At 34.4% G+C, this 27,771-nt stretch overlaps 1 protein-coding gene across 5 annotated transcripts in view; it reads right to left on the bottom strand.

The window, feature by feature from the left end:
* The window catches only part of ZEB1 (zinc finger E-box binding homeobox 1), a 198,413-nt gene that overhangs the window by 14,069 nt on the left and 156,573 nt on the right, over positions 1 to 27,771 (bottom strand). For 2 of the 5 annotated variants that reach the window (XM_042945248.1, XM_042945249.1), the window contains 3 exons: positions 16,526 to 16,588; positions 9,190 to 9,351; positions 3,113 to 3,315 (listed from right to left, as the gene is read on the bottom strand). In XM_042945248.1, the coding sequence (XP_042801182.1) occupies positions 3,113 to 3,315; positions 9,190 to 9,351; positions 16,526 to 16,588 (428 nt within the window). The remainder of the gene's footprint in view (positions 1 to 3,112; positions 3,316 to 9,189; positions 9,352 to 16,525; positions 16,589 to 27,771) is intronic. The other 3 variants (XM_042945250.1, XM_042945251.1, XM_042945252.1) reach the window with 3 other exon arrangements.

Below are 27,771 nucleotides of genomic sequence, written 5' to 3'. Positions count from 1 at the left end.
TTGAATTGAATTGTATCATAAACCTCATAAACCACAAATTGCTCATAAATCTCCAAAGGCTCCCCATTAACACCTGAATATAGATTCTGAGTCTGTACATTCCAAGTTTATAGCTCCTGAGTTTCCAGGCTTATTCCACACCAGCTCTCTAGAAGAAGGTCATCCCTCAGTCACTTAGGGAGTCTCGGTGTTGGCACATATACTGCTCTTCTCTATCTCCTTCCTTTGGTTTATACTATTCCTTATTTCTTGGCTATACTTCCCCACAATTATGACTATTAAGATTCTACCCATACTTCAAAAGCTCAACTCAAGTACTACTTGCTTCACTCTCACCCTCGCTAAAGTCTCCCTTGTGTTTTTCATACAGGAAGGAAAGAGAATAAGTACTTACTAGGTATCAGGTCCTACTTCATCCAAACCCATAGTTGTCACATATGGTGACAACTCCCAACAGTTTATCTCTACACCTCTTAACTCCAGGCTCTCACGGCCAACTGAGTCCTTGATATTGCCAGTTGGAAAGCAATGGGCATGTGAAACTTTACATGATTTACTGAACCCTTAATTTCTGAGAATCAGCTCCTCCTCTGGTGTTTCTTGTTTTTGTAAATGATGCCCTCATTTATTTGATTATTGCTTAGGCTTTGAACTTTAGAGTAATCCTTGATTCCTTGCTTTCTTTTACATTTTACACCCTTACTCAATCCATCAGCAGGCCATCTGAATACACTCTGAATCTAACATTCATCATTATGTCATGTCTGTCACCACCAGTGAGTTCAAAGCCACCACCACCTTCGGCCTGGATTATAGCAGTATTCTCCAAATAGTTTCCTTGCTTGTAAATGATCTCCCTGCTTTCATTCTTGTCTCTCTTGATCTACTCTTCACCCAGGAACCACTGTTCCCTTAAAAATAAAAAAATAAAGATAAAACTCAATATCCTTCAAAGGCCTCCTGTCACTCTGTAGAATAAAATCAAAAGTCTCTATCATGGCCTATAGAAGGGGGTACATCATCTGGCCCCTAATGCCTCTCTGGTCTCACCTATCTTTCTCGAGAACCTTTTATTCACACTGGCCTCCTTGCTGTCCTTTGGTGATGCTGGGCAGGCTTCTGTCTCAAGGTCTTTTTATGTTTCCCTTTGTTCCCTTTGACTGGAACACCCCTCCCCCCTGCCCAATCTTTCCATGGCTGGCTCCATCCTTTCATTCAGGTCTTAGTTCAGATGTCCTATTCTCAGAAAGTTCTCCCTATCTTAAAAAAGTAGCAACTTTCTTCCCTTTTTATCCTCTTACTCTACCTTATTTTTCTTCATACTATCTGTCCTTACATTTTATATCACCTACTAATATATGCTCCCTATTGTCAGGATCTTTGCTTGTCTTTTTCACTATCGTGCCTTTAACACCTAGAACAGGGCCTGACATGTGACAGAAACACAAATATGCATCTAATGAATAAATTAATAAGACATGGAAATGCTTATTTTTAAGTCATGGTATGATTTTCAAAGGCAGCAAGATAGACATTGTACTCAGGTTTGCTGCCCCATAACCTAAATTGTATCCAAGATACCTTGGTAATATTGCCTCACATTACTGGTCCCTGTATTAATCACAGTGCTTTTCTGACCTTCCTCTGACCACATGCTTCATATATAAGACCTATTACCTTTGAACCCATCAGAAATATCACCACAAAATTGGCTTTTATGTTGCTTAGAGATATTATGATTTGTTTCTATAATGGTATCTCTTGCTTTCACCAATAGTTCTACCTGTGCTTTGCAGATCCTTTTCTTTGGCAAGGGCCCTTGGTATAGAGAGGATATGGGGGCAACATTTGCAATTTGGCTCTGCTCCCCAAAGGCTTGTCTGTCAGGACTCCCAGATGGAAAAGGCATTCTTCCGCATTGTCCCTGATAAGACTTACATAGGGGCAGATGTAGATGGATGGTCTTTGTCTTCAGTAGTTCCTTCCCTGTATCAATTTCTCCCTTCTCTTGGTATTCTCCCCAATTTCAAGTGTTCCTTCAAGGACTTAACCATTAACCTAAGGAAAGCTTGGTCCTATACTTCCTGATTGCCATCCTCTCCCCCTTATTTTGTGATTTTGTGAGCATCCTTGCCAAAGTCCTGAGAAGACAGGTTAGTCCTCGATGATTCTGTTTCTGCTGTATTTTTTTTGTTTGTTTAGCCATCATCTTAGAAAGGGTCTAATTTGTTCTCTATGAGATATGTGACTTCTATTATGTCCACACAGAGGGCAGAGTTCTCATGCATTCAGGTTTATAGATATTCATAATCCTTTGATGTAAGAAACTGGACATATGCCCCAACCACAACACAAAATTTTCAAATATCCTGTGCAGTTGAATATTTGATTTTTACAGTTAGAATTATGTTGATATTAATGTGATTGTGTAGAGTTGACACTTCTCAGGATCTTATAAAAGAAGGATAACTGGCAAAAGCTTCTTAGCCTTTAATCTTTAAGTATAGAGCCAACAGTTCAAATGTAATTTATAGAACAGTCTTGGTTTACACATGAAAAATTGAGGCAAAGCAACACAGAAGGAGAAGAAACCATATGAAAATGGAGTCTTCAGAATAAAAATGGTTAGAATCTAAACTTTAGATTCTTAGCGGAAGTCACTTTCCTTACTAGTGTAAACAGAACACAATAACTTAGAGTAAGCAGTCATTGGTTCCCAGAAAAGTGTTTTTATTATTATTTGCTTTCCTTCTTAATTGGCTAGTACTTAGTCATATGGTTTATGAAACCAACATTTATCTTTCCTACACTGGGCATTTCAGTAGAATGCATTTTGAAATCTAGTTCTAAACTTAAGGGAAATATTTGTTATGGTATAAGCAAAACAATTAAATTGAGATGAAAGGGATCTTATTGAAAAAAGAAAAGACACTTACTTCTAAAATAATGTTTATATGCGCTTTGTAACTCAGAAATGACAAGATAATTCAAATAATCTCTTTAATTTGTGTAAGGCTGCAGACAAGACACTGTCTAGTACATTCTTTTAAGTATATTGGAACTGTTGCCTTCTGTGGAGGGTTGAGAGTGAACTCTCAGTCATTTCACTTACTTGATCTCTTCCTGATTTATGTGATGTCATGTGACGTTCAAGTTGGGTTCTGTATGCAAAGGTGTAACTGCACAGGGAGCAACTAAAGTTATCTTCATTCTTTTCATGGCGATATTTAATGTGTTCTTTCAGAGAGGTAAAGCGTTTATAGCCTCTATCACAATATGGGCAGGTGAGTAACTGGGAAAATGCATCTGGTGTTCCTGTAAAAGAAAGATCATATATTTCTACTTTAAAACATTCAAAAAATATTACCAAAGGTACCTACCATTGAGTCTCTATGTTACATGCCAGATATTATGCTACCCACTTTATATTGATCCTTAATACAATGATATTCATGTCTATTTAATAAAAGAGAAAACTGGAGGCTCAGAAAGGTAAAATAACTTAAAAGTCACATGGCCAGTAAATGCTAAAGTCAGGATTCAAACATGTGCTGTCCGACTTCAAAGTCCCCTTTTTGCTAACCCGAAAATATTCCCTTCTTTTTGTATGGTTAATTAGACAAAGAAAACAAAGGTAAAATCAGAATATAGGTTATATTTGTAAATGTATACATATTAAAGGGAACTTGTACATCATAATAGAATCTTTCTATTGGTAACAATGTCATCATTATTTATTTAATGCTCCTTCTTTCAAATTTGGAAATGACACTATAAAATGATTATCATCAGATAGGAAGTAGTACATAATTAGACTATGTTTCCAAGACACCCCTGCAGTTAGGTGTGGCCATATGACAGAGTTCAGACCAAAATAGCTGTGTACTGGGGGGAAATGAGGAGCAGGAGCCAGATCTAGGCCTGGGCCCCAAGGACCTCCCATGCATGCTTCTTCATGTTTTTTTCCTTACTGAAATACAATGACACATTTTCTGTGGAATTTTATATGGATAAATATAGAGGATGGTTTCAAAAAATAAAGGCAATATGGGAAGACTGGAGTTCATGGAATGAACCATATTTTTACATATGGAGACATCTAAGCCTAACAATCCTAAAACATGGTACCATTTTGCCAATTAATACTGTTTAACTAAGAGCGGTTTTCCATATTTCTTTCTTTAAAAAGTTTCCTAAATGATAATTTATTGTAAATAGTATTTCTATCTTCATTTTGAATTTCTTATTGAGAAAAGACTATCAAAGAAAATTTCATTACAGTCTCAAAATCCTTCATAAACATATATTACATTTATTGAAATTCATGTCCATATAAATTAAAAGTCTTGCTCAATAACCAGCCTTCAAAGAGACTGACCACCTGACCCCACACAGCTTGTTAATTATGTTGAAATACGTATCAAATATATGAATAAAATCAAACAACCAAACCCCTCAAGTTTATGATGGTATCTTTATTTTCAGCTAGCAAGGCAACTGGAATCAGAGACCCTTCTGTTGGTGATGTCTCTAAAATGACCTACTTCTGTGAGGATTAGATTAGCCGCATGAAATTGTTTTGGAAATCATGTTATGTTTTGTCTAGTATGAATTTCCTACTTGTACAGACAAACAGGAAATCAGCATTTGGGACATTCTCCTTGCCACAGTACCTAGGCCATAATATTGATGTTAGCTGGTTCCAATGGCAAAAGTCCAAGTCAGCCACTGCAGGTGCTTCATTATTGGCACCAGAACCACAATGTGATTTCCATTACTTAAGCTGCTCATACTCCATAGCGTAATACAGCTGTCTGCTCTCATTATGTTCTATTTTCTTCTCTGCCTTCATCATTAATAAACAAGATACTAATGATTTTTTAAAATTATAGGTTGCTCATATTTTACCAGCAAGTTATTATTTTCATGAGTCAGGATCTACTGAATTTCTCACACATAGGAGACATGAATTTACTCTTTTAGGTACAAGCATAAAACAGTGGAAAGTAAATCTGAATATTTGACATACTAAGCAAATTATAGAATGAACAGGCTTGATAGTTAAATAAAAACTTTTGTTTGTAGTTTTGAAAAATACTGGAGATATATATATATATATATATATATATATATATATATTTAATATCACTTGTTAGCAATGCAGGCTTGTCACGTTTTCTTTTTAGAATTCTTATAATAAACTTAAGGTAGCAATTCAAGACAACTAAAAAATCCAACCTAGGTCTATTTTTTTGAATAATTTCTTATGTATCTGTGACTAAGAATATGCTTATTTAAAAAAGATTTAATTTTTGTATCCTAAAGTTCCCTTGCTAGGTAGTGAACACTTCAGACAGAGTAGTACTTGATATAAAACACTTTGAAAAATCTTCTTCATTTGCGCCCCAATGATTCAGAATTTGTGATACTTCAACCTGCTGGAGCAAAGTTTGCCCTTTCAGAATTTATGAAGTGCAGGAGAGCGTGTTTAATCCACTAAACCTTTAAAAACTTAAGGTCTTCTGAGGATAATCAGATAGCGCTGGTGTGAAAGAATATCTACTGTGAAATACTTTATTAGCAGTACACCTGAAAGTAATGAAAACCTGAATTAAAAACATATTCTGTAATTCAAATGTTTTACTAATTGAGAAATGGTTAGGGCACCAACTTTTATGGGATTTTAACATGTTGATTAGTAACAATGGACTTTATAACATTTCACCTTATTTGATCTGTGCAATGAAAGATTAGTTTTCATTATTTTCTTTTGCTGAGGTTTTTTTAAAAAAATTATTACATAAAAATTTACATATATATACGTATACATTAAAAACTCTTTATTTCCTTTTCATATTTATTGCAACCTATTGCTTCTTCAGGTGAAATGTTAACAAATTTTAAGGAAAAAAAACCCTGAGAAATGAAGGTAGAAATGGCAGGGCCCTATAGGATTATAATGCCTATAACTCCAGACTCTCCAAATATGCAAACAGATCAATAGAACACTATTCATTAAGCTGTGACACTGTGTCCCCAGGGGCAATAACTATAGTCTTCAAAAATGTGTCCTTTTGGCACACTGGAGGAATGGGTTCTACAGTGCCCTACTTCTATTTCCTTTGTCATTGATTTGGTTACAGAAAATTGTATCTATTCTGAGGTGAATTTTCTATTTCTGCTCTTTTTCCTAGCTGATTCCTGATTTAAGGAAGGTACAGTTGACTCTCTGCAATGGAATCGGTTTTGTTTTCTATACCATTCTTCTCAATTTCCTTCAAATATTTTAAAGGTGATTGACACAATAACATTTATTTAGCACCAAAAAGTTGAAATACTTAGGTACAAATCTAACAAAATATGTATGAGATTTATATGAGGAAAACTATAAAACTCTGATGAAAAAAAATCAAAGAACTAAATAAGTGGAGAGACATTCAATGTTTAAGGGTAGGAAGACTAATATTGTCAAGATGCCAGTTCTTGCCAACTTGATATTTCCAACTTGATTCAATGCAACTCCATTCAAAATCTGGAGAGTTATCTTATGGACACCGACAAACATTTTAGTGTTTATATGAAGAGGCAAAAGACCCAGAAGAGCCAACACAATATGGAAGGTGAAAAATAAAGTTGGAGGACTGATAGTACCTAACTTCAACACTCACTATAAAGTCATAGTAATCAAGACAGTGTGGTATTGGTGTGAGAATACAGAAAGGGACCAATGGAACAGAGAGCCAAAAATATCCTCATAAATACAGTCAACTGGTCTTTGACAAAAGAGGAAAAACAATACAATGGAGTAAAGATAGTGTTTTCAACAAATAGTAATGGAACAACTAAACATCCAGGACATGCATAAAGTGAATCTACACACAAGACCTCACACTATTCACAAAAATTAACAACATGGACCACAATCCTAACTGTACAATGCAAAACTATAAAGCTCCTAGAAGACAACAGGAGAAAACCTAGATGACCATGGGTATGACAATGCTGTTTTTAGATATGACACCAAAGGCACGATCCATGAAAGAAAGAATTGGCAAGCTGGGCTCCATTAAAATGAAAAACTTCTGTTCTGTGAAAGATAGTGTCAAAAGAATTAGAAGACAAGGTACAGACTGGGAAAAATATTTGCAAAAGGCACATCAGATAAAGGACTATTATCCAAAGTATACAAAGGACTCTTAAAACTCAATGATAAAAAAAAAATCAAATAACTTGATTAAGAAACAGTCCAAAGACCTTAGCAGACACCTCACCAAATAAGATATACAGATGGCAAATAAGTATGAAAAGATGCTCTACATCATATGTCATCAGGGAAACGCAAATTAAAACAATAACATACCACTACACACCTATCAGAATGGTCAAAATCCAAAACAGTGACACCACAAAATGCTGGCGAGGATGTGGAGGAACAGAAACTCACACTGCTGGTGGGAATGCAAAGTGGTACAAGTGGTACAAGCCTCTTTGGAAGACAGTTTGGCAGTTTCTTACGAAACTAAACATACTTTTATCTTACCATGTGATCCAGCATATGCACTTCTTGGTATTTACCCAAAGGAGTTTAAAACTTATGTCTACAAAAAATCTGCACATAGATGTGTATAGCAACTTTATTCATAATTGCCAAAACTTGGAAGTAACCAAGGTGTCCTTCAGTAGGTGAATGGATAAATAAGCTGTGGTACATCCAGACAATGGAATATTACTCAGCACTAAACATAAATGAGCTATCAAGCCATGAAAATACATGGATTTTCATGTACTGACATGAGTATTACTAAATGAAAAAAAAAACACTTAATTAAAAAGCTGCATGATGTAGAAGTCCAACTATATGACATTCTGGAAAAGGCAAAACTATGGAAACAAAAAGATCAGTAGTTTCCAGGGGTGAGGGTAGGTGGAGAAAGATGAACAGGCAAAGCATGGAGGATTTTTAGGGCACCAAAAATATTCTATAAAGGTATTACAATGATGGATACATGTCATTATACATTTGTCCAAACCCAAAGAGTGTACACCAAGAATGAATCTTAAGGTAGAATATGGACTTTGGGTGATTATGATGTGTTAATGCAGGTTTATCCTTGGTAAAAACTGTACCATTCTGGTCAGTTATGTTGATAATGGGAGAAGCTATGCATACCGTAGGGGCAAGGGGTGTATGGGAAATATCTGTACCTCTGTCTTTTGTTGTAAGCCTAAAAATTCTCTAAAAAAGTCTTTTTAAATAGGTGATTATTTAAATATTAATTTATATCTATCCTCCAAACTGGGAACCCTTCCCAAATCAAACTAGATTTAGAATTTTAATACTTTAAATATCCTTAAACATTCCAAGTAACTTAGTTTTTGGTGTAGATCTTACATAAAATTTCTTATAGGAATATTTACACGCTATTTGCATCTGTTTCTAGTGGATGGAAGGGAAGAATGACAGCTTATTTCCTTCCAGGGGAGTATGAACATAATTAGTATTGCATTTTGGCACTTAAAATATGTTTATTTATTTTTGAGAGAGAGAGAGAGAGAGAGAAAGAAAGAAAGGGGGGGGGAGGAGCAGAGGGAGAGAGGGACAGAGGATTCAAAGCAGGCTCTACGCAGACAGCAGAGAGCCCAATATGGGGCTTGAGCTCATGAACCATGGGATCATGACCTGAGCCAAAGTCCGATGCTTCACAGACTGAGCAACCCAGGTGCCCTGGCACTTTACTACTTTTTATACACTGGCTGTTTGTATCAGAATTAATAGACTAGAGCAAAGATAAAAAACCTCATTTGTCTCCAAATCAGTATGTTTTGAACCAGATACCCATGGTTTGCTTGCTAGAATAGTGGGGGAAAAAAATCAAGATGCAGTTAAGGGTCATTCTAGCTCCCTCTAACTTGCTGCCATGTGAGTGAATGGAAAGCAATAACCAGGCACTGTTCTAAGCATTTCACTACAGTGGTGTTATCACTATATACATGAGATGCCACTTATTTAATACTATACTTCTATAATAAAAACGTTCCAGACATTAAAGAGAGATTATTTTCTGTAGGCACCTGCAATAAATTCTAGTTTTCAAAAATGTTCCCTAGAGTAGAGTAGGTTCCCATTGTAGAATTATGGAAATAATCCTTTAAAGATGAAAGCAAAAACAACTGTGAAGCTCCATTTACCATTTTCATCATGACCACTGGCTTCTGGTGTGCCCTGCCTCTGGTCCTCTTCAGGTGCCTCAGGGTAAATGACAGCAGTGTCTTGTTGTTGCAGGAATTCTTCAACATTAGGATCATGGTTTTGTTCATTTTCTGCATCTGAGTCACATTCATCATCTTTTACTAAAAGAAATGCATACTTTATAGAAAGCAATTCACTGCCAAGTTGTTACAAAGCTCTTCTAGATCAGAAATTATTTACTTTAAGAGAATACATTACTGTTCTCGAATTTGTAGGAAATATTTACCAAAAATTAAAAGCAAAACTCACTCATTCTGTTGTCCTCGATTAAGAAGTATTTTATGTTTTTTAAAATATTTATTCATTTTGAGAGAGAGAGAGAGAATGAATCCCAAGCAGGCTCCATGCTGTCAGCACAGAGCCTGATGTGGGGCTCAATCCCATGAATGCAAGATCATGACCTGAGCTGAAACTGAGTCAGGTGCTTAACCAACTGAGCCACCCAGGTGCCTCTATTGAGAAGTCTTTTAGAAAGTGTTACAATAAAAGTCTTGAAATTTTCACACTATCCCTTTTAACCTTTAGAGTTGTACTTCTAGTCCACCTTACTGATAAACAAGACACAGAAAAGCTAATACAGCTGACTGAATTCTTAACTTCTCAATGATCATGCAAGGAAAAAAGGAAGAGAAAACCTGAGCTCTCAAACCTTAGTCCCTCCTAGCAACCTACTGGATGTTAGAGTTGTAGCTTAAATTTGAATCATTCTCAGTATAAACCACTTTGAAGTTCAGTTCTGTTATGTGATTTCTTAGAAAACATTGGGGTGCCTGGGTGGCTCAGTCGGTTGAATGTCCGACTTCGGCTCAGGTCATGATCTCGTGGTCTGTGAGTTCGAGCCCCGCGCTGGGCTCTGTGCTGACAGCTCAGAGCCTGGAGCCTGCTTTGGATTCTGTGTCTCCCTCTCTCTCTGCCCCTCCCGTGCTCATGCTCTGTCTCTCTCTGTCAAAAATAAAATAAACCTTCAAAAAAAAAGAAAAGAAAACAGTGTTAATAGCTATCTGTAGTTAGAAAATTTTTTTGCAAGACTCAAAGAGTGTCAAATCCTTAAAACTGCTTATTTCCTTTAGTATTCATATGTATATACAAAGCTATTCTTTCTCTATTTCTGCCTTAATAAATGTTTAACAGTGGGATTAGGGCAGAGGCATTTTTTTTTTCTTCAGTTAGAAAGATTCAGGAGATAATGGAATGCTTTCAACTTTGCCACGGTACTCCAGAGTGTTGCTGAATTTCTAAAGCAGGATTGCTGCGCCATGGTTTTCCTCCATCTCCTCCACTGGCTCCAGAGGACAGTGTCTACTCCATGGTGGTAGTAACTGTAATGGGTTGTATGGTTTCCTGGTGTCTCATGGCTGACTTCTTTATACACTTCAGGCTGAACTGTCAGTTCTAAATTTGTAAAACAGCATTTCCCAGCAGACTAAAATAGGGCCTAATTGAAATGCTGAGGTAGGGGCATGTTTTTGTTTAACACTTGTTGAAAGAGTCTTGCTACATGTCCTGCACAGTGGTAGCAACTGAACTCCTCATGGAAGCTGCTGTTTAAAACCTTAAAGCCAATGACATAGTAATCGTGGTGATCCACCATTTTTTCCCCTCCTTTTTAATACAGCCAATAGCTATCAGTTATTTAGCACTGGGTTACTACATTCAGGGGTAAGTGAAGGCTTAAGAGGTAAGCTGGTCCTGTGGGTTTTAAGGGAGTTTGTTTCTAAATCCTCAACTTCTGTGTATATTTTTTCTTACAATCCAGAAGGTTCTTCCCTCCACTATCCCATTTTCATAGTATCCTTTGCTTCAACTTGTTAAAAAATGTTTATTCATTTATTTTTGAGGGGGGCGGGCAAGGAAGAGGAAGAGAGAGAGGCAGGGAGAGGGGGAATCCCAAGAAGTCTCTGCACTGTCAATGTGGGGCCCTACGTGGGGCTCTATCTCACGAACCGTGTGAGATCATGACCTGAGCCGAAATCAAGAGTCAGATGTTTAAACACCCAAGCTGCCCAGGCACCCCCTCCTTTGCTTAAACTTAAAAGGAAGAAGAGAAAAAAGCATATTTGAATACATTAATATGGTGCATTGCTTTGGAATATAAAAACCTCCAGGTTGCCAAAGGGAAAAAATCAAAATACTGATTGGGGAAAACTTTATTGATTAATCAAGGCAACATAAAACCACCACAGGCCTTCTAGTTTTTCCTGTTTACATGGATTTCTATCGGGAGTAAAGCCTAGTGACTGAAATAGGGATATTTTGGCTCTGGTTAGGAAGCTCTGAAATCAAATATATAATAGTAAGGCCAAAGGGATGGAGAGTAGTTTTCCTTTAATTACCCCACCTGTTCAATTCTCTATTATTAAAAAATTTACTTCTCTTCAGGAACCCTGGTCAGAGCAAAGAGTATTTTCAAAAATCTTTCCTACATTCTGTCAACAGCTGGAAAAATAAGCATTTCTGAACAGCTAACTCAGTACAAGTCCATGTCACTGAATCTTTTCAATGTAACTGCAAGTTTTCAAGTTAAACTAGATTATACTCATGAGTGAAATTTAAGTTTTATGTGATTTATTGATTCCATATAGGTTACAAGATGCTTAAAATATTTTTAAGTCTTCACTTATACAAAGTTTATTTTTCTATATCCTATTATGTACGTGTGTGTGTGCGCATGCACGCATCTAGGCTAGATGCTAGAATAATGAGTTTTAAATCGTATACATTTTGCAGAATTATACAGTCTGTATTTTATACATGAAACTTGCATCTTGAGTAAGTTATAAGCTTACCTATATACTGACTGGTTCTAAATGTACTACTCATTTGGAGACAAAAATTTTTATAACTTATAGAAATCATATTAGATATAAATAACCTCACTACTGAATAATCTACTTTTTTAAGAAAATTATTAAGTTTTTAATTTTAATTCCAGTCTAGTTAACATACAGTGTTATGTTAGTTTCAGCTGTACAATATGGTGATTCAACACTTCTATACATTACTCAGTGCTCTTCATGGTAAGTGTACTCCTTAATCCTCATCACCTATTTAACCCATCCCCCATCAACCTCCCCTCTGGTATCCATCAGTTTGTTCTCTATAGTTAGTGAATAATCTATTTTTAAAAGATATGTTTATACTTTGTATGTTTCTCTGTTTCTCATTACTTAGAATTTATATGTTCCTCATAGGAGACATTTTATAAAATTTCTCAAATAGTGTACTGGCAAAATTATTTGAATTAGGAAAGTGAAAACATACTTTTTTCCTGACAGAAAGTCTGATCTGACTAATTGGTATAACAGTGATAACTGGCTTTGCTAGTTAGGTGATTAGGTACAAAATTTCCAGAAACTGAATGAACTAAGTTTGTAGCTCTAAGGCATTGATGAAAATATTGTTACCTCATGTGGTAAGATAAAAGGATTTTTACAAAAAAGTACTGGCAAAATGTACTGAAATTAACATTATTCAATTTCCCCAACCATTTCTGAATATATTAATCAAGGTGCCTCTAAATGAGAGGGAAAAATAACAAAAGCTAAGAACAGATATCATCAGTCCTTTGATCAGTAAGTGTTGGTAAAGCCTTTTTGGTATTTGTCCCAGAGAATCAGGGAGTGGATGATTCTAATGACTGGGAAACAAATTCTTGAGCAAATTAGGTAGCTTTGAATTTTTGCTTTCAACAGAATTGAAGGAGCATTTAATAGAATTGTCAGTTAACCACACTAAAAATACTTTATTGGTATGTAACCATAACTCTTTGCACATAACTCTAAAGATGTATAAAGAATCAAGTAAATCAGTTATCACAAAAATGTACTGCACCCCTTTATTTATGAGAATAAGGTTATCGAGTGCTAAACAAACCATAGAAAAAGAATTAATGCTGAACATTTTTTCCTCTGGAAATAAGTAACATTAAACCGTTGATAAATGAACTCATCAAAGAATACTTCGGCTCCTTTAATTTCATTTCCAGTACATTTTTCTTTAATAATTATTTATTAGAGTTTCTAATGTATTTATGCTGTGGTCAACTGTGTAGTACTGATAATTATATGATAAATCCATATGCTAAAAAATTTTTTTAAGAGTCTTATCCCTAGAAATTAAAAAGAAACTTAAATTTCAAGTTATATGCATGTTTTTCTTATAAAGAAATGACAACTGATCAAAAATAACTTCAAATAGGAAATACATACTACATTAACATCAAATTCTATATCATGAGTAAACACTATAAAATTTCTGAGTCTTAACGAAGAGCTTACTCATATTTTTAAAAATTGAATGATTAGCAGGTATTAAATTGTTTGGATTTTACATAGAAGAGTGATATTAAAAATTTTCTTAATATTCCAGAAATTAGATTGTAACTACTTATACTTAAAATGAAAAAAATTTAAATGTACATTAAGAAATATGTGAGACAGTATATAATCAATCTACATGATATAAAATTTGGGAGACAATAATAGTACCTCTTAGGGTGGTCGTGAGAATTAAATTAATATAGTATGTGTTTAGTACTGTATCTGCACATGTTAAGTGCTATGTATTGTTAGCTATTTTTCTAAAAGCAGTCCTGTAAGGTTAGCGTTATAATTTCTCAACTAAAAGTTTTCCCAATGAAAATAACTAGGATCAGAAAACTTAGATACATAGTAAAAAAGTGTTACCATCAGATCAAATATTTGGTATTAGGGATGTGGTATCAAATTCTGGTCTTTCCAACTAAACTATGCGGTCTCCGTGAACCTGCATCTAACCAAAACAATTTCAAGCTGAAACCAGAAATTTTGCAGTTTTACACACAAATTTATTAAGCGTTGGGAAGTGCACATTGTAAAAAGCTCAGTTTGAAAGCAAAATTTCTAGTCTTAATACTGATAAACTTACAGATTTAAATAGTAGAGAGATGAGTAAATATATAGAAACATAATGATAATTTGGCTGTATTTAGATATGACAAAACTCAGAGCTGACTGTCAAAGTATGGAATTACTTTGGATCATAGGGCCATATGACCATATAACCATTTGCCAAAGTGTAGAATTACAGTGTAGAATTCGTGATTATAATCATGAATTAGAGCAAGGAGAGAGGGGCAAACATTTAATATAAAGATTAAACATTTTTATTTAGCTATCAATAATTTCCATTGGAATAAAGTATCCTTGGGCTTCTTCCTATCTTCCATTTTTTTCAAACTTGGCAAAACTATTAACTATATAAACAAAAAAGGGATGCTCAGAAGGAACAAAGGAGGTTTTGGGTGAATTTTTCACTCTCTGAATACTAAACTGAGACTTCAGTTCTCTTAACTTCATGAATTGCAAAAGGAAGTCAGCTGAAGAAAGGATCTGACAAAGTTCTGAACTAATGATGATGACCTCTGTACAATGTTTTTGTTTACTTTGTCAGCACATTATTCCCTAGAAGTCAAGGAAGTAACAAAAGCAAAGGCAAAACAGAACTTTAAAGTTTAAGTGCTCAAAAGTCTCAGATGTCTAATTTTTACCCTTCTTTCCTTACAACTACACTTTTCAGGGCTTTATTAAATGTTTGCTTGCTCCTAACTCCCCACGTTCCAGGGAAATAAAGCTGCAGGGATCACCTTCCTCTGGGTGGAGGGACCGTACATTTCAGCAATAATTTAAGTTAGTACAAGGTTACCTTAACTTCCAGATGTGACTTTGCAGAGAGGGGGAGGGGGACTAAGGGAATTTATATACTACTCAGTAGTTCCAACTGAAAAAATTCATTTATTTTTGTAGTGAAGAGCAAAGTGTGAGGTGAAATACTGACACTCGGAATTGTGAATGTTTGTTTTGATAGCATTTTGCCTAAAAGGGGGAAAGATGCCCTTAACTCTGGTAATAGAAGTCATTTAACATTCAGTAAAGGAGTAATAAACAGCATTCTTTTGTGTTCATTAATACTATTTACTAAAAACACATATCTAGTTTAAATATTTTATATAATGTGTACGTTAGCATGACAAATACTTGATGACATACATATTGAATACATTATTCATGCAAGTTAAACACAACCAAGTTAAAGGCAGAATATAAAATCTTAGGCAGCAAGTACTGTAAATCATCACATACTCCAGTATTATTTAATTAATTTGGAATGCATCTTTAATAACAGCACAAAGATTTACTCTTGGTTTTACAGAACTGCCAAGTACGGCAGTGCTCGTTTATATTATAGATGAAAATCTATTTTTGACATATTATTATGAAATACACTCATCTTACATAATGGAAGATAATTTATAGGGCTCTATGGAATATTACGAAAATGCACTGCAAAACTAGAATTGTTAATCCAAAAAAAAGAACATGCAAAATTTATTTAAAATTATATGATAGAAATTTCTAACTTAGGGTGGAATATACAAAATACAATTATACTACTTTTAAGTACAGTATTTTTTTAAGATAGCATTTTCTTTTAAAAAAATTTTTAAAATGTTTACTTCTGAGAGAGAGAGAGAGAGAGAGGGAGAGAGAGAGAAGGTGGGGAAGGGACAGAGGGAGGGGAGACACAGAATCCGAAGCAGGCTCCAGGCTCTGAGCTGACAGCACAGAGCCCAACACGGGGCCTGAACTTGCAAACTGTGAGATCATGACCTGAGCTGAAGTCAGACGCTTAACTGACTGAACCACCCAGGCACCCCTACTCTTTTGCTTTTTAAATCTGATTTGAATCCATTACAGAGGAATAGGCTTAAGTTTCAGGGTATATGTATTTTTAGTCATCTAGAAGCAAATTTCCTTGTTTACTATAATTTAACTTCATCTTGACCTTTTTCAATCACAGAAGTTACAAGAAAAAAATTTTGATTCTCTTGTTTTCTGTGACACATTTTCACTCAACTCATCAATATTCATGATTCTCATCCGGTTTATAGATAACTCATGACATTTGCTTATTCTTCTCCCTTCTGCTTTCTGTCTTGTGGGCAACTCAATGCAGATCCTGGTAACTAATAATGAAACTCAAAATAGTTAAATCTGTGTTTCTATAGCTTTGGTAAAATTTTTGATATGTGTTCAAATCATCATTTAAACACTAATTTTTTGGATGGAAAAATATGCTACATATAGTGCCCTATATGCCTGGGTACTTAAACACTGAAGGAGGTCAAGATGAAAGAGGAGGAAACAGACTAAATTCACGACTCACAAATGCAAAAACCAGTGACACAAAAGACTTTGTTCAAAGGCTGCCGTATGAAAGAAAATGACAAGAGAGTACCTGCACATCCCGCTTCATCTGCCTGAGCTTCAGGCCCCAGGATTTCTTGTCCTTCCTTTCCTGCTAAAATCAAAGTACAAAAGATTAAAATAGATCCATGCGTCACAAACATTTTTAACATCTAGAAATCTGAAAAGTAACTTTTAGATTATATTCAATTTGGATTTTTTCCCTTTTAGAAGTAATGTGTCCTTGAAAAGTAAACTTTTTAAAAGAAATTAAGCAGGCCGTTTTACCACACTCACAAAGGTACATTAAAGAGCAAAATTAGTGAATGTTTACATACAACCCAGGAATTATATATACATTAGTATTATAAGCACACTGGGATTTTAGGGTTTCTTTGGGAGAGGAGTTCTACCTGTAGGTAGTGGGGTTCCTTTTTTTGTTTCTTCTGCAAAGCACAGATTTCTGTTTTAGGCACTGTGCTAGATGCTTTATAAACTAATTTCTTTTAGCCTTCATAACTACCTATTTTATAAGTTAAAAAAAAAGACAACTGAAACTTGAGGCTTGAAGAGGTTAAATAACTTGCCCAAGGACACACTGCTATTAGATGGTAGAGGTGGAATTTTAATTCAGGTCTGAATGGCTGCAGAACGCACTTTCTGCTACACTGTATAACCAGAGTCCCAGCCAACTAGAGAGAAGACTGTACGAAACTTTACTGTGTCCAGAGTCAACGCCTAGGGCGCTGTACTTTCTCTGCCACTCTATTCATTGTTCTAACCTCTGGTAAATCATAATCACAGTACTGGTAAACATTTTCAGATGTTACTTTATCTCCCTTTGCCACCTAGGCTTATAGTGAGCTGACTGTAGTATTCTATACAGAATAAGATCAGAGTAAATATGCATATTATTTTGAAAAGCAGAAAGTACATTTTTGTATATTCATGTACATTGTATTGATTCTAATAGTTTATTAAGAACATGTGCATATATAGAAGACATGATGGAGTTAAAAATTGCTTTTAAAAAAAGTGGTAGCAGAGTACACATAATTATGATCAGAATACTAATAAAGGCATGCTAAAACATCACATCATGTACTTATCTGCACCCCAATCAAATCCCATTGAATATGCCAGTCAAAACTCTTGATTTAGACTTCCCCTAAGTTTGGTAATTGAATTGAGAAATGGAACACTAATCAAGAAAAATCTTAGCGCACATAAAGCATGTATTTCTGTAAGTGCCTTGGCTTATCAGATAGATTTATTCAGCAGATTTTCTTTACTCATTAACTTTTATATTAGTACTTAAAGATGATCGCTATGTGAAAAATGGTTAAAATATGCATAAACCTCTTCAGAGCGGCATAAAAAAACACTGTCTACGGTAGGTAATAATGAGATTAACTTCCAATTAACTTGTATCTTCATTTTATACTTGCCATCAGCAAAATGACAATTTAAAAACCTTTGCTAAAGTGTTTATAATGCAGTAGGATAAACACCAGTGTTTGCAAATCTCTAACATCTTTTTTTCTTCTCTCTCTGAAGCGTGTACTTAAATTAAAATAATAAACAGTATGACAATTGTATCACTATATGATAGTAATATAGTTTTTTATTGTAGATTTATATGTGCCCTTTATTTCTCCTCAAATGAAAATCAAACCACAGTTATTATTTACTAAGACAGGAGATGACGATGGTATGAAAAGTTAAAATGATATTTTGGACATTACTAATTTTTCTACTTATAGTTATTATAGCTAATTAAAAACATGTCTGCAATTCAAGTAAATGATTTATTCACTTCTTCATTCTTTCATTTCTGCTTGGGATAAAATCAAGGCTCCTTAGGAACATTTAACATACTTCAGAATCTGGTCCCCCACAATTTACTGCGATTTAAAAACTGGAAGTCTCCATTCTTTCCCCCATTATTGGGGCTGGAATTTTGAACTAGGATCATATTGCCTAATGAAAAGAGAAAATATCCTACTGCTGGTCTGCAGCGTGAACACACTTCTTTCACTACAGAGGGCTGCTAGGAACGAGCTCCTTCCTGCTTCATCCATGGACTAGCGTGAGGGTGTACTGGGAACAGCTAAATATTGTTCAAGCATCTTCCTCATGTGTTCTGATCTTACTTGTAGTTTAGAAAAGATAAGGGTAGTAAAGTAGTAGAATCTCCTTGTGCACAAGATTTTCTCTCCTGTAAGACTTACTAATGTCAACACATTGTGACTGATGAACCAAAATACAATTTAGAAAAGTAAACTGGAATACTCCTAAGGCTTTTGCTTTAGCCCAAATTCCAAAGCAAATACACAAATGAGGAAAAATTCCTGAGTAACAAGACTTTGTTTTTTCAAATAATGGCAAAAGATAGCTGAAAAATAGGTCATGAAATAATTCTCAGCAACAAAAGGGACAATTTACTGATACATGCAGCAACTTAGATCAATCTCTCAAGAAATTATGGAAAGTCAAAAAGCCAATCCAAAAGATTACATGCTGTATGATTCTATTTATGTAACATTCTTGAAATAACAAAATTATAAAAATGGAGAAGAAATTTGTGGTTGTGAGAGGTTAGGGTTGGGGCAGAGGGTAGGGGAAGGCGGGTGTATAAAAGGCAATGAGGGAGCTCTATGGAATTGTTCTGTATCTTGTCCATATCAATGTCAATATTCTGGTTGTGATACAGTACTACAGTTTTACAAGATGTTACCATTGGGGGAAAAAGGAGTAAAGGGCATATAGGATCTGTGAATTATTTGTGAATCTACAACTATCTGTGAATTATTTGCAGATCTATCATTATCTTAAAATTAGAAGTTTAGGATGCCTGGGTGGCTCAGTTAGTTGGGCGTCTGACTCTTGATTTCAGCTCAGGTCATGATCTTATGGTTTATGAGATCAAGCTCTGCATTGGGCTCTGTGTTGACAGCATGGAGTCTGCTTAGGATTCTCTCTCTCGCTCTCTCTCTCTCAAAATAAATATTAAAAAACAGTAAAAAAAGTTTAACTGAAAAATAAGTCAATGGCAGATAGCACAAATTTAGAGAGATAGGACATATTTATTTTGCCATAAGATGTAATTCCTAGTAAGTAAAAGCAAGGATAGCAAATGCAATTCATGTTAACCAAAAATCCAGAAGACTTAATGTCAATGGCAGGATAGACCAGTTCAAAGTACAGGACTGATTATTAAGCACATGTACAAAATTCTAAAACTTTCATTTTGAATTCATACCAATGTGTTCCTAACCATTTCAAATGTGTTTGTGAGAAGATTTTATAGCAATTTCTAATATGGCACAAGAAGCAGGTAACTGAACCAGATTTTCCTTTCCTGCTTTCATTTCTTCCTCTATAACGCGCATCCACACATGCCATGCACATTTATACCTGCCTTTTCTCAGACTGACCCCTCTGCCTAGAATGCTGTTATCTATTCCATCTGAAAAACTTTTACTAATCTGATTCTTTAAAGGTAAGTTCACATTTCTCTCATTCTGTAAGTCTTCCCTGACAGTGCTGTGAAGTAAACGCCAATAGATTCCTGAAGTTAAACATAAAGTGTTTAAACTTTAATCAGAAATGATTTTTTTTACTGTGTGGTTTTTCTGAGTATTTCCAGACAGCTTCACTTTTCTTTCATACATGTATCCTCTAGTTTCTACATATATGCATATATTTTTGGTATAACTGTCCATCAAAGTCACAATAAATGTAATTCACAGCCTCCATGAATACCTGTTAACTTAAACAAAAGTAAAGAAATATATATAGCTAAGGTCAAATTTGGTTAAGATGAAATAAACACAAACCACCCTGCGTGTCCCATTGAATACAGCTGAAAAAAACCTGGGGAGAATGCATGGAGGAGTTATTTGAAGACTCTAAAAGGTAAATCATACCAAGAAGACTGGGGAAGAAGACACGACAAGAATTCAAAATACTATTTAATCACTTTCCTACTCCCTGGCTTGGATTCAAGGCAGCCTAAACCTAGAAGTAGACACTGGGGCATAGCAGAAAAAACTCTATGGAAAGCTCTCTAGTTTAGGCTCAAGGAGTAGGAAAGGACTCAAAGAAGGGGAAAACCATTTTTTCCCCTGGATTCTCTTGTGTCCCAGCCCCTATATCATCCCAAGGTAGCAGTGGAGATCATGATGGTGGCAAGAATGTAAAGGTACCTAAAACTCCAAAGAAGGGGAAACTTTTTGTCCAGAGGAGCTGTGGCTCCAAGAGGATGGTACAAACTTCCATCAAGTTCTTTCTCCCTAACTTCTTGCAGCCCTTCTTCCTGCAGGCATAGTGGGGAGTATGTGGCAAAATATGGCCAAGAAGTCCCAGAATTTTGGATAAAGAACTAGAAAGGGAAGTCTCAGGGAACTGAAAGTACCGGGAGATCATAGAAATGGAGCAGTACAGGAAAATAACCATATAAAGCTGCTTGTGAACTTCCCATGTGTGGATCTGACCATAGGCTTTGAGAACTAAAGTAAGGATAAGACCGTTAGTCATGTCCCAGAATAGCCACTGTATGGCACACAGATCCAAAAAGCATTGTAAATGCTTTGAAAACCGAATTGATATTGGAACCCATAGAAAATTGTTTGGAACTTATAGCCTGATACAACTGGATAAGTTGCCTGCTAAACCGAAAATATCAAAATTCTCCACAGGATTTAAAGAAGACCAAGAGTCTCATAAGATGATATTCAAAATGTCTAGGATACAATCCAAAATTACCTGGCATATGAAGAACCAGGAAAATCTCAAATTCTAAGATAGCAATACTGAAAAGACACAGATGTTGAAAATATCAAAGACTTTAATCAGCTACTATGAAAGTACTCCAAGAGCTAAGGATGAACACTTGAAAATAATGGAAAGACAAAAAGTCTAGGCAAATTCTTATTAGCAAACAGAAGATATAAATAAGAACCCAAAGGAAATTTTAGAACTAAAAATACAGTAACAAATTTCTTTACAAAAATCACCAGATGGACTCTACAGCAAAATGGGGGTGAAAGAGGAAAGATCAGTGAATTTGATGGTACATAAATGGAAATTACCCAATTTGGACAACAAAGTGAAAACATTAAAAAAAAAAATGAGTCCCAGAGATGTGTGGGACAATAATGAAACATCTAACATTTGGTCATTGGAGTTCCAGAAGGAGAAAAAAAAGAGTATGGTGTGAAAAAAAAATATCACGAAGTAGCAACCAAAAACTTTCCAAATTTAATAAAAAACACACCAATAGATTAAAAAAGTTAACTGAATTTCAAATAGGATAAAGCCCCCCAAATCCAAGCCTAGACCATTAATCAAACTCTGAAAACTAAAGATAAAAAAAATTCTGAAAAGAGACAGAGAAAATGATACATAACTATATGGGAACAATAATTTAAAAGAAGGCAGATTTATCATTTGAAATAAAGGGCTTCATAAGGAAAAAGAACATTTTTTTAAAAAGTGCTAAATGATAAAAACCTGTCAACCCAAAATTCTGTATCCAGGGAACATATACTTTTGAAACAAAGGTAAAATAAAGATATTCTCTGATGTAGGAAAGTGAATAGAGTGCACAGCCGGCAAACCTGATATAAAAGAACTGCTAAGGAAGACCTTCAGAAAGAAGGGTAAATGATATTAGAGAAAAATTTGAAATGTCATGAATGAAAGAGAACAAAAGAAATGACGTAGTATATATGACAACTACAATATAAAGGAGAGAAGGTAATAGGACCCATATGGACATAAAGTTTGTACATTTTACTTGAAGTGGTGAAATACTTATTCTAAGTAAACTGTGAAAAGTATGTAAATTCTCATCTACAGAGCAACTACTAAAAATTCTATACAAAAAGATATAGTAAAAATGAAATAAACAAATGAAAATACAATACTAAAACATATTCAAATGATCCAAAATAAGGCATGAAAGGAGAAACAGAAGGACAAGAGGGAACAAACACAAAGCAAATAATACAATCGTAAACCTATATCCAACCATCAAAACTTACATTACATGTAAATGGTCTAAACGAAGCAATATAAGGGGATATAGATTGTTAGAAGAGATTTAAAAAAAAACCAAGCCCCATTTATAGGGCTTTATTTCAAACACAATGTTATAGATAGGTTAAAAGTAAAAAAGTAAAAAGGAAAAAGATATACTATGTAAAGACTAATCAAAAGAAAGCTAGAGTAACTATTTTATATCAAAGTAGACTCTAGAGCTAAGAAAATTACCAGAAATATAGAGAAACATTATATAGTAAGAGGGTCAATTCACCAAGAAGCCATAACAATCTATAAAAGAGTATGCATCTAACAACTGAGCTTCAAAATATGTAACCAACAGAACAGAAGTAGAGAAGAAAAATGCATGTGTACAGTGGGAGAATTCAATGCCCCTCTCACATTAACTGACAGGACAAGTTGACAGAAAATCACAAGGATATACACAAACTCATATTTGTATAACATTGCATCCAACAATAGAGGACTACACATTTTATTTATTTATTTATTTATTTATTTATTTATTTAATTTATTTTTTTGACTTTTATTATTTTTTAAAGTTTATTTATTTTGAGACAGAGAGAAGGGCAATGAGGAGAGAGAGAATCCCAAGCAGGCTTTGCACTATCAGCGCAGATCTCCATATGGGGCTTGAACTCACAAATGATGAGATCATGACCTGAGCCAAAGTCAAGAGCTGGATGCTTAACTAACTGAACCACCCAGGTGTCCCTACACATTCTTTTTAAATGCACATAAAACACTCATGAAAACTGACCATATTTAAGATCGTACAACAAAACAAACTTAAAAAAAATAAAATCATACAAAGTATGTTCTCTGACCAAAATAAATTCAATAGCTATTAATAGCAGAAAGATGAGAAAATCTCCAAATACTGTGAGAACTGAGTACCGTGTTTCTAAAGAATCCATAACTCAAACAGAAAATGAAAAACAACACATCACAATTTGTGGGATGTATGTAAAGCAGTGCTTAAGGGGCAATTTATAGTATTAAATGCTTATAAAAAAGTTCTCAAATCAAAATTCTAAACTTCTGTGTTAAAAAATGGAAAAAGGAGCAAAGTAAGTCCAGAGCAAGCAGAGTGAAGGAATAAAGAGCAGAAATCAATAAAATTAAAGACAAAAAAAAAAAATAGAGAAAAACAATGAAAAAGAAAGCTAGTTCTTTGAAAAGATCAATAAAATGGATAAACCATTAGTATGAGTGACAAATAGAGGGAAGCCACAAACTACTAATAACAGGAATGAAAAGGGAGTATCGTCATAGAGCTAGAAGATATTCAAAAGATAGTAAGGGAATACTCTGAGTTCAAGGAGTAAACATTACAACATTTTGACTCTTAAAGAAGAGCTTATTCTTTTTATTTTTTAAAAGTGAAAGATTAAATTGCTATGGATCTCAATATAAGAATGTCAAAATGTCAATATTTTTAATATGCCAGAAGTTAGATTGTGTGCAACTACTTACATTTAAAATAAAAAAATTTATGTCCATTAAGATACTTGTAAGGCAGTACATAATCACTTAATTAATTAATTAATTAAATTACAGAGAGAGAGTGAGCAGAGGAGAGGGTCAAAGGGAGAGTCTTAAGCAGGCTCCACGCTCATCACAGAGCCCAATGTGGGGCTTGATCCTGCAACCTTGGGATCATGACCTTGAGCCTAGATCGAGTCAGATGCTCAACTAACTTAGCCACCCAGGTGCTCCCATAATCATTTTACATAATATAATACAAATTTGGAGGATAATAGTGCCTCTTAGGGTAGCTGTAATGATTAGTATGTGCTTAGTATTGTACCTGGCACACTGTAAGTTATATTTAATTGTTAGCTATTTTCCTTATTAATACAGTCCTGTAAAGTAAATATCTCTACACAAATAAACTTGAAAACTTTGAAATACCAATTCCTCAAAAAACTAGAAACTATTACAACTTTTCCAAGATAAAAAGTTAATGTGAATATTCCTATAACTGCTTCAAAAGTCGAATTTGTAGTTTAAAACCTTCCCCCAAAACAAAACAAAACTCTGGGCCCTGGTGGTTTCCATTGTAAATTCTAGCAAACATTTACAGAAAAACTACAACTAATTTTAAACAACCTTTTCAAGAAAATAAAAAGAAAGGAACACTTTTCAATTCAGTTTATGAGGCTAGCATTTCCCTGATACCAAAACCATATAAAAATAGTATAAAAAATAGAGAAAACTATAAACCAATATCCCTCTTGCACACTGACTTAAAAGTTTTCAACAAAGTATTACCAAGTCAAATTGAGCAACATGTTAAAAGCAAATGACTAAGTGGGGCTTTCCAGGGAATCCAAGGCTGGTTGAATATTTGAAAATCCATTAATGCATTCACTGTTATTAACAGACTAAAGAAGCAAAACCACATGATCACATCAACTGACAGAAAAAACATTTGAAAAAATTCAACATCTATTCATGATGAAAACTCTCAGCCAACTAGGAATAGAAACTTACCCAATTTGATAAAGGTATCTATAACAAACCAAATGCTAACAATATACTTAAAGGTAAAAGACAATATTTTCCCTCTAACGTTCGGAAAAAGGAAGATGTCTACTTTTACCACCCCTGACATCTTGTAATATGTCAATAAACAGGGATAAAGATATACGATTAGAAAGGAAGAAATAAAACTGTCCCTATATTTGAGAAGATTGTCTACATAGAAATCTGAAGGAATCTACAAAAAAATCTGAGAATTAGCGAGTTCATAAGATATAAGGTCAACCCACAAAACTCAATAATATTGGTTGCTATATAAGTGAATTTATATAAACTGAATTAAAACAAAAATATTCGCAATAGTTTCTCCCTTTAGAGAAGAAATACATAGGTTATAAATCTCATAAAACATGTATACAATCTGTGTGTTTGAAACTACAAAGAAACTGATGTGAGATATCAAAGAGCTATGCAGCATAAAAAAATTAACATACAAAAATCAGTTGCAATTCTATATACTAACAATGAACTATCTGAAAGAGAAATAAAACAATCTCATTTACAAGAGCATCAAAAAGAATAAAATGCTTAGAAGTAAATTTAACCAAGGGGTGAAAGACCTATACACTGAAAACTATAAGATACTGATGAAGGAAACTGAATGTGATACAAATAAATGGAAAGATATTCTGTGTTCATGAACTGGAACAATTAATATTGTTAAAATGTCCATACTACCCAGAGCCATCTATAGAGTCAATGAAATCCCTATGAACATTCCAATGACTTTTTTTTTAACAGGAATAGGAAAAAACAATCTTAAAAGGCCCTGTATAGCTAAAGCAATCTTGAGAAAAAGAACGAAGCTGGAGGCATCACACTTCCTGATTTCAAACTACACTGCAAAGCTATAGTAATCAAAACAGTATGGCACTTGCATAAAAACAGATGTATAGATTAATGGAAAAACTGAACTCATAGAAATAGAGAGGAGATTGGTGGTTTCCAGGAGTTGGGGAAGTGGGAGAAGTCAGATGGCGGTCAAAGGGTACTAGTTCCAATGATGAGATGAGTAAGTTCTGGGAACCTAATGTATAGCATGGTGAATGTATTTAACAATACTGCATTGTATGCTGATATTTCTAAGAGTCCATCTTAAATGTTCTCACCACATACCAAAAACTGGCAACTGTATGAAGTAATGTGTTAACTTTACTGTAGTAATAATTTCATAATAAAAAGTATATCAAATAATCACATTGTACATCTTACACTTATACAATATTAAATGTCCAATATATCTCAATGGAGCTGGGGAAAAATAGATTTTCTCACAAGCCCCCACCCCCAACCCACAGAAAAGATCTAAAAAAATGGAGAGATATACCACATTCATTCATTGGAACACTCCTTAACATGATAAAGATGTTAGTTCTCCCCAAATTGATCTATAGATTTAACACATTTTAAACCAAAATCCCAGCAAGAGGTATACAACACAGATAAGATTACTCTAAAATCCACATGAAAAGCCAAAGGAACTTTAATAGTGAAAACAATTAAAAAAAATTAAAGTTGGAGGAACATTATCTAATTCTAAGACTTATTACAAAATTATAGTAATCAAGATGCTGTGATACTGGCAAAGGAACAGACATACAGATCAACAGAACAGAATAGAGTCCAGAAACAGACTCTCACAAATACTGACAATTAATTTCTGACAAAGGTATAAAGGCAGCTCCATAGAGAAGGGACAGTCTTCTTAACAGCATTGGAACAACTGGTCATCCAAAAAAATGAACCTCACCTCAACCTTGTATCTTACAAAGATTTTAAATCAAAATGGATCATAGATCTAATAAAAAATTAAAGCATTCAAAGGAGAAAATTCTGGTGATATGGGGTTAAACAAAGAGTTCTTGGACATGACACCAAGAACATGATCCATTTAAAAGGTAAATATGATAAAACTGACCTCATCAAAGTCTAAAACTTTTGCTCTGTGAAAGCTTAGGATCGGAAAATAAAGAGACAAGCTACAGACTAGGAGAATATTTACTACAATTACAATGAACACTCAAAACTTATAAAATAACCTGATTAGAAAATGCACAAAAGACATGAACAGACACCACACGGAAGAGGCTGTACAGATGGCAAATAAGCACATGAAAAGACGTTCAGCTTCAATAGCCATTAGAGAAATGAAATGAAAACAACACCTAGTATAAAAACACATCTATTAGAATAGCTGAAGTGAGAAATAACTGATAAAATCAAATAGTGGTGAGGCTGTGCAGAAATTGGATCTCTCATACAGTACTGATGGGTCAGAACAGCCACTCTGGAAAAACAGTTTGGCATTAAAAAACAAAAACAAAAACATTAAACACACATTTAATGTATGACTCAACAATACTACTTCTAGATTACTTACTCAAGGGAACCAAAAACCATGTTCATAATTAACCACATATACACTAATGTATATAGTAGCTGTATTCGTAATCTCCATAAACTGTAAATAATCCAAATGTCCTTCAGGGGGTGAATGGATAAATAAATTGGTACATCCATACAATGGAATACTACTCATTGATAGAGTCAAGCTACTGACCCATGTGACAACTTCAACAAATCTTAAAGGCATGCTGTGTGAAAGAAGCCAGATACAATATATTTCATACTATATGATTTCATCTGTATGACATTCTCAAATAGGCAAAACTACAGTGACAGAGAAC

This window comes from Panthera leo, chromosome B4 (assembly GCF_018350215.1).
Source record: "Panthera leo isolate Ple1 chromosome B4, P.leo_Ple1_pat1.1, whole genome shotgun sequence".
NCBI classification, from domain to species: Eukaryota; Metazoa; Chordata; class Mammalia; order Carnivora; family Felidae; genus Panthera; species Panthera leo.
Note: the sequence above shows the minus strand (reverse complement) of the source record. Positions and strands in the feature narration are given on the sequence as shown.